The sequence below is a fragment of the Coenobita brevimanus genome, chromosome 93 (assembly GCF_032717465.1).
Source record: "Coenobita brevimanus isolate Jiangsu-jjx chromosome 93, ASM3271746v2, whole genome shotgun sequence".
NCBI lineage: Eukaryota > Metazoa > Arthropoda > Malacostraca > Decapoda > Coenobitidae > Coenobita > Coenobita brevimanus.
The window spans coordinates 57,448,694-57,463,693 of NC_137046.1; the positions used below are offsets into that span (position 1 = coordinate 57,448,694).

General features: G+C 43.2%; 1 protein-coding gene across 4 annotated transcripts in view; it reads left to right on the plus strand.

Annotated features, from left to right (window-relative positions):
• Nucleotides 1–15,000, plus strand: part of LOC145412540 (uncharacterized) — a 186,486-nt gene that overhangs the window by 117,481 nt on the left and 54,005 nt on the right. Inside the window, exon 1 of one of the 4 annotated variants that reach the window (XM_080282438.1) lies at nucleotides 14,226–15,000. This exon is cut by the window's right edge and continues 76 nt beyond it. The exons of the other annotated variants lie outside the window; for them this stretch is intronic. Within the exon in view, the coding sequence (XP_080138564.1) occupies nucleotides 14,558–15,000 (443 nt within the window). The 5' untranslated portion in view covers nucleotides 14,226–14,557. Of the gene's footprint in view, nucleotides 1–14,225 lie in introns of those variants that run through there. 4 annotated transcript variants of the gene reach the window in all.

The window sequence follows — 15,000 nt, forward strand, 5'->3', positions numbered from 1 at the left end:
ATTGATAGATAACTGGTAGATGTGGATCGACACAGAGAAACAGACAGGCATACCGTAGATAGATATGTACAGAAAGATAAAGATAACATACGCTTGCGGAACGAGAGGAAAAGTTAAGTGTTTAGAGGGAGGAAGGAGTACAAAGGAGTAGCTACAAAGGAAAGCACACATCAAGGCTAATGGTCCTTTCAAGGTCATCTGGTACAGAGGAGAATGTGTACTGTATTCAAGGTGGCACGGGAGGCTTCGCAACAGCTCTTTCTTAGCGAATTATTTTGTTCAATACACATTCACAATTTCACGACGCCTGTATTGTTTGTATGGTTTTAATATCGACACAATTTTTGTCAGTAACATAGGAGAAGATATTGATGTACATGGTGCAAAATAAATCGCTAAGGAAGAGGAGTTAGGAAGACTCAGAAGCCACTAAGAAAAAGACCTGGTGACAATGGTACGGTACTGGTATCTTTTCTATGAGTCGAAGATTTGGACAGTGGCTAAAGCAAGGAGGCAGGAAAGAGGAATGGGACGGAAAAGCAGACAGAAAAAGAGAAACAGACAAACAGCAAAACAGACAGACAGTCAAACATAGGTATACAGACAGATAGGCAGAGACAGACAGGCAGACAGACATAGGCCTATACATACAAATTCACAGAAACAGACAGACAGAACGACAGACATACTAAGATTGGGAATGCGAGAGAGGGGGAGAGGTTAGCGAGTGTGGACTGGTGCGTAGGAGAGAGGGGTGTGGGAAAGGGAAAGGGCGTGATGGGAGGAAAATGGGTAAGGGAAGAAAAAGGAATGCGAAGAAAAAAGGGACGGTAAATGAGGGAGAAAGAAAGAAGAAGGAGGGAGGAAACGGCTATGGAAAGGAAAGAGCAGATAGGAAGAGGGAAGAAAGAAAAGATGGAAAGGAAAGGAAGGGAAAAAAAGCAGGAAAAACAAAGAAAAAGCAGTGGAATGAAAAAGAGGAAAAGAATAGGACGAAGGGAAAATGAGAAGTTGGAAAGAAAAGGATAGATGGAAGAGGGAGAGGGAGGAAGGAGGGAAGGAGGAGGGAGAGAATAAATAGTGGGAAATAAATGGATGATAAATGGGACAGGAAGGTAGTCAGGCAGATGGACTAATGGTAAGTGTATGGTGGGTTAGGTGGGTAATGAATGGGAAAAATAAGTGGAGGAGAGAGAGAGAGAGAGAGAGAGAGAGAGAGGAAGTACCGGAGCAAATCCATGACGCAGCTGTGTTAAGAAAAATGCAAATGAAAATGTGTCAAAGAGGACAAAGACTGAGATTTTTAGAGATAAGAAAGATAAGGGGTTGGGGTGGAGGGATGGAGAGGAGAGGAGGTGGAAGGGTGTGGGTAAGGGAAGAATAGGATTAAAAAGAGAGGTGGAGTGAATGGAGGGGTGAGGAGAGGAGATGGATGGGGAGGGGAGAGTGAAGCAGTGGAGGGCGAGGGGTGACACGTGAGTGGAGAGGGTGTGGAGTGGAAGATGGGGTGAATGAGTCGGGTGGAATGATGAGTGGGAGGTTGAATGGGGTAGAGTGGGGTTAGTGGAAGGTTGAGTGGGGTGGAATGAAGTGAGTAGGAGACTGAATGGGGTGGAGTGAGGTGAGTGGGAGGTAGAGTGGGGTGGAATGAGGACTGAGGACTGATGGAAGAAGCCTGAGTGGAGGCTACAGGGACGTGAAGAGAGGTGGAAGGGCGTTGATGACTGGGTGGAATGAAAATAGATAAGAGGAGGTGGAGAAGGGTTGGGTGAGAGGCGTAGTGGGGTGGAATTGGAATGAAGTATAGGTTGGTGTGGGGCGAGAGAGAGAGAGAGAGAGAGAGAGAGAACAGTGAGGGCAAAGGAAAGATTTATGGAATAAGAGAAAGGGAAGGGAATAAAGGGGAAGAAGCGGAAGAGAAAGGGTAAGTGAGCGGTACGAGAAAGACTGCAAAAACGGGGAAGAGAAGTAAGATAAACGGAAGAAGAAAGGACGGGGAAGGACGTAGGGGGTGGCAGGAGGTTGGGGTGGTGGGGGGGAGAGGGAGGTGGGGGGAAGAGGATGGTGGGGGGGAAGCGAGGAGTGGGAGATGGAAGGAGGAGGAAGCAAGGAAGAGGAAGATAAATATGAGAAGAGGGAGAAAGGAAAATAGCAAGGTGAGGTAAGGGTGTGGGTGAGGGTGAAGGTGGAGGTAAGGGAGGGTGGAGGTGAAGGCGAAGGTAGAGGTGAGGGTGAAGGTGAAGATGAAGGTGGAGGGTGAGGGTGAATGTGGGGTGGGATGGGGATGGGGCGTGAAGGTGTGGGTAAGGGTGAGGGTCAGGGTGAGAATGAAGGTAAGGGTGATGGTGGGAAGGGAGGGTTAAGGACTGTCAATTGTGCCTAGTAAAATTAAGTGGATCTACATATTAGTTCCCCCCTAGAGTGACAAGGTGACAAGGGTAGGTGGCAGGGTGTTGGTGGGTGAAGGTTGGTAGGAGAGGAGGGAGGGAGGAAGGTGTAGGTGGGAGAGGAGGAAGAGGGAGAGAGGGAAGAGGGATGGAGGCAGGTGGGAGGAAGATGTTGATGGGAGGGAGGGAGGAAGATGTAGTGGGTAAAAATGCATGCAGTAAATGTGAGGTGCGGAGTTAGAGGATGTCTAGCTGGGAGAAGGAATACACGGTACATTAGGTGAGTGACGATGCAAAGGTGTAGGTGGCAGGCTGAAGGAGAGTGTAGGTGGGAGGCTGAGGGAGGGTGTAGATGAGAGGCTGAGAAAGTGTATATGGGAGGGAGTGGGGGTGGGTGTAAAAACAAGGGGGGTTAATGTGTTCATATGTACCCTATGTGGGAAAGAGGTGACGTAGGTGGAAGGTACAGAGAACCATTAAGATCTAAGCACTCTCTTACTCCAGACCCTGTAAGGATTTCTGAGTCCTTGACCGGTATTCTCGTCGTGAAGGTAGCTCCCCAACACCTTTTCTTTAGCGATTTATTTTCTTTATTACCCCTTAATGTCCACTTTCGTGTTTTGTAAACTCTTCTAATATCACCTTTACACACATTACGTGCAAAACGATATTAAGCAGCCATGTCTAAAAATAAATGGATAAGGAAGAGGTGTTACGGAGCTTCATAAACTGACGAAAATAATGGCTCCTGTGGTTTTGGGGATGTGGTAATCGAAAGAATAAATAAACCAAGGAAATGATGGAAAATGGAAAGGAATAGATGCAAGCGAGAGAGAACTGAGAAAGATAAGGAAGACAGTGATGATGAAGGGAGGAATATAGAGGATAGAAATGATGGAGAGGAAAATAGGGGAAAGGAATAAGTAATGATGAAGATTTGAAGAAAGAAGAAAGATGGTTTAAGAAGATGAAATTACCGTATACTCTGTTATCTTAAGCAGGCGTAAAAATACCATCTCTCTTTTCAAGCGCTGAACTGAAACAACAGACTTACAGTAGATGATTAGAATATGATGCTAGTCAGGAAGAAGTGCAGTCGTTCGGTGGAAAGAAAAAAGACCCACAGTGAGAGAGAGAGAGAGAGAGAGAGAGAGAGAGAGAGAGAGAAGAATGCAGCAGAGGATAAAAACCTTCTAGATAAAATTACTAAATTATGAGTGATGGAGAAGAAAGAGAGAAAGAAAGCAGAAAGGGAAAAAAACAGAAGTGAAGACAGAAGGGAGACAGAACGAAAATAAGACAGGAAGAAAGAACTGGGTAAGGATGATGGAGAGGAGGAAGGGAGGAGATGGAGCGGAAGAAGGGAGGAAATGGAGGAGGAGGGATCAGGGGGGGGGAAAAAAGAGCAATAAACGACGGTCGCAGAGAGAGAGAGAGAGAGAGAGAGAGAGAGAATCAATATGAAACAGAAGAAGAGATAAGACTACACAAAGCAAAATGTACACACACACACACACACACACACACACACACACACACACACACACACACACACACACACACACACGTTTATTCCATTAAAATACACAACAATGAACTCGAACACATGACTTTCATGCATACACGCAAATACGTACACAAACCCCTGTACACATGCAAAACCTTACACACGCACACACATATACAAAAGCCTTCACCACTTAGGCTAAGTGTACTTGAATATATGCAAACACCTCTTGTATACATGGATCTCTCTCTCTCTCTCTCTCTCTCTCTCAAGTGGAATGGCTGGCTGGAATGAAGGTACTGGTATAATTAACTGGAGAGAGAGAGAGAGAGAGAGAGAGAGAGAGAGAGAGAGATTTTACTCTTCCCTCTCCCCCTAATGACCTCTCCCTGACCTTTGACCTCTTTGGCGGCCATCAGTTAGAGAGAGAGAGAGAGGGGTGGGGTAAATGTGTCACTCTATAGTTTTTATTGTCTCGTATGTGCGTGTTTTTGTGCACATGTAGACCTGTGTGTACCATAAATTAAGCCACTGCTAGATGAATATACGATAACAAAACGCACACGATAATAAAACAGTCACAGGCGTACATGCGTGTGCGTAGAGGAAGAGATGAGTCACGTTCCAGTGCTCATGCTTCAGCCTGTGTAGGTATGTGTGTACGTGTGAACAGGTCTCTCTCTCTCTCTCTCTCTCTCTCTCTCTCTCTCTCTCTCTCTCTCTCTCTCACGAGTTTCCTGGCTCAATTTCCTGTTGGGGATTAGTAAGTTGGGCTGTCTTTCAAGAGAAAATCAAAGAAAGTAAAGGAAAAGAGAAGAAAGAAAAAGGAGAAAATGCAGAAGGAAAAGACACACACACACACACACACACACACACACACACACACACACACACACATACTGATAGATAGATAGATAGAGACAGATAGACAGACAGATTGATAAAAGTGTGTGTGTGTGTGTGTGTGTGTGTGTGTGTGTGTGTGTGTGTGTGTGTGTGTGTGTGTGTGTGTGTGAGAGAGAGAGAGAGAGAGAGAGAGAGAGAGAGAGAATTAAAACAAGAACAACAGACAGGTAGAGGCAAAACGACATCAACACAGACAGACAGACAGACAAGGAAAGCGACAGAGGTAGAGACGGGAAAGAACTAGACAGACAGACAGACAGACCGGGGGAGACAAAACAAGAATTCCTAGAGAGAGACTGACAAGGAGACAGGAAAAAATAAATAAACAGACAGAAAGGAAGAAAAGCAAACGACAGCAAACAGACGCAGAAGAAAGGAAGTTGCATAAAAGAGACGGACAGACAGACAGACAGGAAGAAGTGCAGACAGACAGGCAGGCAGAAACAAGGGGAGGTAAACAGACAGCTGGACAGGAATAAGGACAGACAGGCAGACAGGCAGACAGGAAGAAGGACAGATAGACAGACAGACAGTGTGGCGGGAAGTGACTCATTCAGCGGTACTCTTGCCATGGCCCAGCCGTCACTTTGATAGGGGAAGGGGGAGGGGGAGGGATGGGACTGGGAAGGAAGTGGAGGAATGTGAGGGGGAGAAGGATAAAGAGGGGGGGGGGACGTAATGGGGAGGGGGAAGGGTGAGGTACAGGAGAGGGAAAAAAAGAGGAAGTACATGGAAGGAGAGAGGGTTTGTAAGAAGGAGAAGGGAGAGAGGTGGAGTGAGAAGGGGGGGAAGGAGAGGAGGAGGAGAGGGGGAGAAGGGAAAGGGGATGGGGGAACATAAGGGCAGGAGGAGTACAAACGAATACAAACGAAAGCACACAGCAAGCAAATCTACTTTTTTATATTATTTCTGTGCTGTTAGGGTAGTTTACAATTAAGGGGTCTTTCCTCGTGTGACTGACAAGGATAACAAAGCAGGAAGGAAGATAAGAAGAGACAAAGAAAGGAAGAGGGAAGGAAAGGAAGAGGGAAGGAAAGGAAGGGGAAAGGAAATGGAGAGAAACTGAGATGATGAGAAATAATAAATAACGATATATGAGAAAGAGAGAAAACACGTATAAAAGAGGGGAAAGAGGAGAAGGAAAGAAAGAAAAGAAAGAAAAGGGAGAAAAGACAAAGGAGATTAGAGAAATACTTAAGAGGGGAATAAGAAAAGAGAGAGGAAGTGGAAGAGGAAAATAAGATTAAAAAATATAGAGAAAAAAGAGGAAGGGTAAAGGATGAGAGGGAGAGAAGAAAAAGAGGAAAGGACCAAAAAAGTAATTAAAAAAAAAAAGGAGTAGGGAGAGGAGAAAAATGGAGAGAGAAAGAGGAAAGGAGGAAGAGGAAGGAAAAGAAGACTAACAGAGAAATATAAGCCTTCCGTCCGAACATAATAAGAGTTGATATGGCATGCAGTTACCGTACATATGATAGGTTGGCCCTGGGGGGAGAGAGAGAGAGAGAATTTTGGTGTGTGTGTGTGTGTGTGTGTGTGTGTGTGTGTGTGTGTGTGTGTGTGTGTGTGTGTGTGTGTGTGTGTGTGTGTGTGTGTGAAATAAGCGTCTGTAGAACCTTCTTTCTGGGCCATCCCTCACAAGTTGCAGCGTCAGACAAAAAACAGACACACGCTAAGCTAAGCCAGACGATTTATTTTTCAGCTCAGGGAAATCCCACCAGTCATCGGATGGCATTCTAAGCTGGACAGGAGGCTTCGTAGCACCTCTCCCTAAGCGATTTGTTTTGCATATTACACCTGAACAATGGGTTTTCTTTTGTTTTTATATCGACCTACTTTGCATCAGTGAAATACAAAGGGATAGTGAAATGTAGGTACAGAATAAATCGCTGAGAAAAGAGTGTTAAGGAGACCACACCACCACTTAGAAAACAGCCCTAAGAACGACTCTGACCCTTCACAACGATGACGTGTTTTGAAAATTTTATCGTCTGGCATCATCAAAAATAAATCGCCATGACACAGTTCCTAAGCTGAATAAAATCGTCTGGCAGCAGCAAAAATAAATCGCCATGACGCAGTTCCTAAGCTGAATAAAATCGTCTGGCAGTAGCAAAAATAAATCGCCAAGACGCAGTTCCTAAGCTGAATAAAATCGTCTGGCAGCAGCAAAAATAAATCGCCAAGACGCAGTTCCTAAGCTGAATAAAATCGTCTGAAGGAGGTCACCAGGCATCCAGACATCGCCAGCATTTATTTGTGTCCTGGGGTTGTATGAATATGGAAATTAGAAGGCAGTCTCTCTCTCTCTCTCTCTCTCTCTCTCTCTCTCTCTCTCTCTCTCTCTCTGTTTGTGTTCTGTAAGCGTAACTACTCCTTCTTCTATAATTCATTCATTCATTCTCTCTCTCTCTCTCTCTCTCTCTCTCTCTCTCTCTCTCTCTCTCGTGTGTAAGCATAAGTAGCCTAGTCATTCTTCTTTACATTCATTCATTCATTCATTCTCTCTCTCTCTCTCTCTCTCTCTCTCTCAGGCCCATAACTCACGCCAAGCTGACTGAAACATCTGGCGAATATCAAGAGTTACCCCAACCATGAGAGGGTTGAAGAGGGGTAGGCTAATGGCAGAAATTTACACACAAAAATGGCCAACTGAATCCAGAAACACAGAAGCAATAATAATAATAATAATAATAATAATAATAATAATAATAATGAATTAAAAATCATCACTGCTTTGAACAGAAGGGCATACTGGGACTATTTTTTTTTTCATTTTTCGTTTTTTCTCTTTTTCTCTGTCTAATTTCGCTGATCAGTGGAGGCCAAGGCATTGAACGATCATTTGAGGGAAACTGTGAAAATTATTGGTTCGGTAGGAATGGTGGAGGTGGTGAAAAAATAAAATGAGTGGCATGTTGGGGGAACTGATTGGAGAGAGAGAGAGAGAGAGAGAGAGAGAGAGACTGTGTGACTGGTTAATATCCTTATGTATGATATTTATGCAGAGTACGGTGATAGTGGAAGGATTTATGTAACACAGAAGAGGACAGTAAGGTGCAGTAAACAAAATAAGTCGCTTAAGAAAAGATGTTAGGGAGCTTCCTCAACAGACGAGACTACTGGCCCAAGAGCCTTCATGCTTATCTATCCTTGTCTTTAATAGAATAGTTACGTTGCTAGTAACCTATCCTCGAACAGCCTAGAAAGGACTAATAGGGCTGTTGCTGTTTGCTTTCTTTAGTAATGTGAGTAGAAGTGAGTTAAGCAGAGTGAGTAAGAGTGTGTTAGGCAGAATGAGCAAAGTAGAGTAAGTAAGAGTGGACTGAGCAAAGTGAGATTAGTAAAGAAAGTAAGAGAGAGTTTGGAGAAGTAAGCGTGAGGTAATAAAGATAATAAGACAAAGGATAGCAAGTAAAAAAAGAGTTTCGTCAAAGTGGGTTAGAGTGACGTAAACAGAGTGAGGATTAGTTCGTTTTGTAGAGACAGGATGAGTTTGTGAGTCAGCCCAGTTCATGGAAGCCTCACAATGGGTGGGAATGAGTCCTTTGTGAGCGAGGGTGGGCAGGATGGGGAGAAGTTAATGGGGGAGATTACACCAGAGAGAGAGAGAGAGAGAGAGAGAGAGAGAGAGAGAAATTATACGTTAATTGGGCTGTGTTTACATTAGCGACGACTGAAGGGGAACTGATGAGGGACAGGGAAAGAGAACAAAAAGAGGAAGAGAGAATAACAGTACTAAATAAAACCTTTAATAATAATAATAATAATAATAAACAGGAGAAAAAAGGTCTACACTTAAAATCTATAAACAGCACGAAGGTCATGAACATAAACAATAAGCTTTTAAGTCCCAATGTTTCCCAATAAGCGACGCTGAACAATCTACGTTACAAACAGGTCCCCAATTACACTGTTACATGTATATAGTTCAAAATCTTATAAACAAAATACCCAACACGCGTAGCGGTATAACAAATTTCTACCGAAGATATATAATTCAATCTTCAGGTATATTCTTTGACATGCAATAACACTTTATCATATTGTGATTTTTTGGTCATATTCTGTGTGGCTTTAAGATTTCGTAACACCTCTTCCTTAGCGATTTAGTGTACACGGTGCGGCTCAGTTCCTCTCATAGGCTATGTTATTAATGGAACTATGTGGATAATAACATGATACATATAAGAGAATGTTGAGTTTTGCAAAATAAATCGCTAAGGAAGAGGTGCTGCGGAAACAAACAGAAAATTCCCGTTTACTAGATACAAAACCACCCATATTAAATACCCAAATTAAAACCAATAACCCAGATAACATGTAATTAGTAGGGCAATTAAGAGACAGACACTGACACAGGTAAATTAGGGCCATAAAGTAATTACGGAGAGTCATCAGGGAGAGAGTAATTGAATTAGGGTGATCTGAAGTGACAGGGAGAAGGAATTAGAGGAAAGTGTAATTAAAATGTGTGGTTGAAGAAAAAGGAGAAAGAGAGAGAGAGAGAGAATGAAAATGACAAAATGAAAATAGGAGTGCAAAAATAAACGAACAAACAAATGTCAGCTGACGTACACTGAATCATTAAATAAAAAATGAGAGAGAGAGAGAGAGAGAGAGAGAAAGAGAAAGAGAAAGAGAGAGAGAGAGAGAGAGAGAGAGAGAGAGAGAGAGAGAGAGTGGTGAATTAAAAAGGGTGCTCGGATGTAAGTGCAATTATTCATTCTCTCTCCTGGTATCAAACCCTGATGGACTGATGGACAGATAGATATATACAGACTGACAGATAGACAGAAAAAGATAGAAAGACAGACGGACATATAGATACACACAAATAGATATGAACAGCTACAAGATGAATATAGGCAGATGCAGACATAGACGGATAGGTAATTAAGATAGAAAATTAAAGAGAGAGAGAGAGAGTAAATGGGGAGTGAAGGTGGTGGAATGTGGTAAGTGGGAGAGTTAGGACAGGCGATGACTCAGAGTGGGGAGGAGAGAGGGGGAGAGGGGAGGGGAAAGGGGATAGGGGTGAGGGTAAGAGTGTAGGTGTACGTGATGAGGGGAGGGGGAGGGGAAGGGAAGATAGAGGGAAGAAGAGGTGGAAAGGAAAAGAAAGGGAGGGGATGAGAGGGATTTGAATGAAGAGAAGGGAGGGGGGCAGGAAAGGGAGAAGTGAAAATGGGACAGGAGGAGGAGAGAGGGTAGGAAGTAAGGGGAAGGGGAGTGAAGAGGGGAGAGAGAGAGAGGAAGGTGGCATGTGGATTACTTTGACGTCAGCGTGTGTGTGTGTGTGTGTGTGTGTGTGTGTGTGTGTGTGTGTGTGTGTGTGTGTGTGTGTGTGTGTGTGTGTGTGTGTGTGTGTGTGTGTGTGTGTGTGTAAACGGTGCCTAATACGTAATTATGCCTCTCGTATAAATAGATGCACGAGGCCAGCTTACCTTTTAAACCTGACGTAAACAAATATATGTGGATCAAACATGACTCTTAACTGATGTAAACAATAACACGTGGATGCAGCCTGCCCTTTAAACTTGATATAGATAACACGTGGATCCAACTTGCCTTTAAACTTGATGCAGACATTAAGACCAATAAGACTTGGATTCATATCAGGCCTGCCCTTTAAATCTGATGTAAACAGTAACACATGAAGCAAGCTAGCTCTTTAAACATAATGTAAACAAAAACATGTGGATCCAGCTTGCCCTTTAAGCCTGATAAGCAAACCCAGTCCCCTCCCTCCATCCACTCAGATAAAGACATTTCAGTCCAATCTGGTGAATCACTGACGTCCTCATCTTGTTGACTGATTGACCGACTGAGTAACCAGATTTCTAACTAATCGACTGACTGGCCAATTTTTGTTTGCCTAAGTGACTGACCTATATTCTGACTGCCTTACTGACTGACCAAGCCACTAACATATTGACTGTAAGACTAACTGACCTGCTTTCTAAATTACTGCCTGACATGGAAACTCTGACTGACTGAGACGCATTCTTTTAGACATACTGGCGTATTTTGTAGGCCTAACTAGATGACTGACTGACGGAATTCCTTACTCGCTGACTGACAGAGAATATGTGAGTGAGTGACAGTGAATTTCCAAATGACTAGCTAAGAGAAATTTCTCAATGAGTGGGAATTTTTGACTGAGCGACTAACAAAACTTCAGGGATATTAACTGAAAGAATTTGAGTGACTGGCTGAGAGAATCTCTGAGTGATTGACATGGGATTTTTGAATGACTGAGGGTATTCCTGACTGACTGACTGAATGACTGACCGATTGACTGACTGACTGACTGACTGACTGACTGACTGACTGACTGGCCAACATCAAAGTGCCTGACCAACTCACCTGCATGAGCCAATTAACAAGGTGGTCCCTGGCTCTAACTCAGTGCACCTGAGCCCTGTACATAGATCACACTGACTGAGTTCGTGTGTGTGTGTGAAAGAGAGAGAGAGAGAGAGAGGGAGGGAGAGGTTGGTGAAGTGTTCTGCCATATCTGTTTGATAACTAAAATTATAGTGTCATCGTAATGAAGATGTTAACGATGGGAGCCAATGTGGAATAATGGTAACTTATCTCTATTAACCAGCTCACCAATGATTCTCTCTCTCTCTCTCTCTCTCTCTCTCTCTCTCTCTCTCTCTCTCTCTCTCTCTCTGACATGCTACGTGCGTCATCATCCATCCTCTCTATCCGATAAAGCCTTTTGCATTTAATTCCGGAAAACGAACAGATAATCTTGTTTAGTTCACTGACACCGTGAATATTGAAAAGGGTCTGAGTATTTGATGGACAACGTGGCTATCCTTGTCATATTATTATTTTTCTTACTTGAATTAATACGTTTTTTCTGCCTTCTCAAAATTCTTTCTGCTTTGTTACAGTAAGATTTTTTTTTATTTCCACCGCCTCTCTCTCTCTCTCTCTCTCTCTCTCTCTCTCTCTCTCTCTCTCTCTCTCTCTCTCTCTCTCTCTCTCTCTCCATGGTTATCTTCCAAGCTCTCCCTTTTCCTGCCTCTCCCTCCCTCCCTCTGACTCTTTTTTTTTTTTTTCTTTTTCCATTCTCAGTCTTCCGTCCCCTCCCTCCCTCCCTCTCCCTCCTTACCTCTGTCCGTTTCCCTCTCACTCTCCCTTTCCTCCTCCGCCTCCTCTTCCTCCTCCTCCTCTTCCTTTGACCTTTCCCCCCCCTCCTCCTCCCCTCTCCCAAACACCCCCTCCCCTCCCGTCTCACAACCGGTAATTTCAGCGAACCTCACGGCTGGGCTAAATATTGACTGCTTTAGTTCCCCCTCTGTTGTCGGCGTGTTTCCGTCACTGCCGAGTTCACAATAAAACGGATAACAGAAGAGTAAATTACACATAGGAAAATGGAACGAATAGGAGGAAGAAGGATGGTGAAAATAAGTAAAGTTAAGAAACTGCGTATAAGTATCATGGTCATCAGCATCACCAATTCACCATCACCATAATCACCAACACCATAATCACCACCTCCATCAAAACCATCTCCATCATCACCATCACCATCACCATCATCCTGACTCTCCCACAAATTCGTGGGGTGGCAGTGATCCAGAACAGTGAAATAATACTTTCAGTTATTGGAAACCAATTTAGTGTACAAAAGTTTCTTCTTTACACACAGATATATATATATATATATATATATATATATATATATATATATATATATATATATATATATATATATACAGGTATATATGAAGCCGTACAGGAAGTGAGAGGAGGAAGGGGAACTACATTTAATGTATAAAAAACCAGGCATATTAATATAATTTTGACATTTAAATCGAACTCATATTCTCGAGCAAACAAAACCTGATATGATTTCATAAACTTTCTTGAAGTGGACTGTGTATGAGTGTTTGGGCTAAGTATCTCCGTCACTGACTGAGATATCAAACACTCTACCGCTATCAACTTTACTACTTGAGCAAACAAAATTATCTCGGAAAATAACTGACTTACATGTTTAGTGGAAGAATGAGCTGTGATCCTTTGTAAATATCTCTCAGGGTAACAGTTATACAGGGATCACGGGGAGGGGAGGGGAGGGGAGAGGAAGGATGAGGAGTGGGGAGGGATAGGAGGAGGGGGAGAGGAAAGGGGACGGGAGAGGAAGAGGAGGAGGGGGAGGAGGAAGTGGAGGAGGAGGAACGGATGAAATAATAACCTGTCACTACGGCTTTTTCTTTTTCCTTTTCTTTTTTCTTTCTCTTTTTCTACAACATTTTTCCTGCGGTGGCGGGGCCTCTCAAAGGTGATAATCTTTTGATATTGTAAGTGCGAGGGGCCTCATGTGTGAGAAAATGTTACGTAGCATCTATAGACACGCGCCTTAAGCACAGGAAGGGGAGGCTACAAACTCCCTCCATGTCATAGCCCTCTGCCATTAAGCTGCCCTCCCTCCAACTTGTAGCCAGAAACAAAAAAAGCAAAGGAAACCGTATCTGGCAAAAAGAAAATGAAAGAATGAGAAAAAATAACCGCAATTTCTTACTTTAATAAGCAAGGAACGAAACAAAAAAATATCAATACGCCGTTGGCTAGTGGAAGAAGAGATGAAGCCTACGGTATGGAACAAAATGGGAAAGAACGAAAGTAAATAAATGAAAGGCAATATTAACACTATCTCTCCCTGGTTAGTGAAGGAAGGAAGGAAAAATGAGAGAATACCAATGTTATTTATTTCAACAGGTGTATAAATGAAACTACACAAAAAGACACACAGGTGGAATATGTGAGCGAAAACTAAAGAAGAACGATAGCCATTTTTTTTATGTGTTTGAGCAGGTATATGCATGAACCTATTACAGACTTGAACGAACGCCAGAACTGAAACGATTATGGACAAATGAACTAAGCTTTCTGAAACATGATGTAAAAAGATTGAAATTATAGCGAATTACAGTTTTAGTTAGATGAAGCTTAAATCCAGTGACATAAAACCCAAAAGAAAATTCAATTATAAATTTAGAAACCAAACTGAAACCTAAACTTAAATAACAATTAGACTCAGAAACTAAGCTGAAACAGATTATATAAAAAACAATTTAGAAACCAAACTGAAAACGAAAGAACCAACTTCCTAAAAAAAAAAACAAATAATCCCAATCATACAGATCTGATAGAATATACATAAGTGAAAAAATTACCAATAACTCAAGACTAAGATGAAAAAGCTCACTAGATTTAGAAGCCAGTATTAAATCTAGAAATAAATAACTTCATAATCTAACTCTAAATTCAAATGTAACACCAAACTTTCGAGAAAAACCGCAGTAACCAACTTCAAACTCTGATGAAACAACACCTGATTCGGTTGGTTTGAGTCGAGGAAGTAAAACAAAAAAAAGTCACTATGTCAGAGGGTGAGGAGCTTCAGGGAGAGTCTGGGGGTCTTGAGGGACTCCAAAGGCACAGTGTGGACTCCCCAGACCGGGCAGACCCCCAGCTGGACTCTCAGTTGGACTCCCAGGTGCATAGGGACCCGGAGGACGCGCCAAAGCCCTCAAATCAAGAAATTTCTAATGATGTTACGAAAGTCCAGGAAGGTGACGTGGTGTTGAAAAATGGGTGTTTGGAGGATCATGGACTAAATAATGGAAATCTCGGTGAGTCTGAACCGGATAATGGAGGTTCTAGTGGTGATCCAGAGATAAATAATGGGGAAAATGGAGAGCTTAAACTCGGGAATGGGACTGTGGGCGACTCTATGCTAGACAACGGTGCTCCTTCGGGTGATCCTAAGTGTGATAACGGGGACCCTGACGATATGAACCGCGAAAAAGATGTAATTAGTGAAGAAAAGGAGTCTGGTGATCAAATGGCCAACGACACGAAAGCTGAGGATACAGTGGACACAGCTGGAGCGTCCCACAGAGAGTCCAGGCCGGGTCACAGCGAGGACAAAGACGACGACGACGAAGAAGAGGGAGTGGACCCATTTAGCATGAAACCCGGCCTGGAGGACAACTTAAACAGACAAGCCAATAGAAAAGGCAAATCAGTCGTCTTCAAAGAGCCGGAGGAGCCGCTTCAGAATGGAAACTCTCTCTCCTCACCTTCCTCCTCCTCTTCCACAAAGGAGAAGGGGCAAGAAGAGGAGGAGGAAGGAGAGATGGTGGACGGAGAGACGGTGGAGAGGCGGTCGAGCAA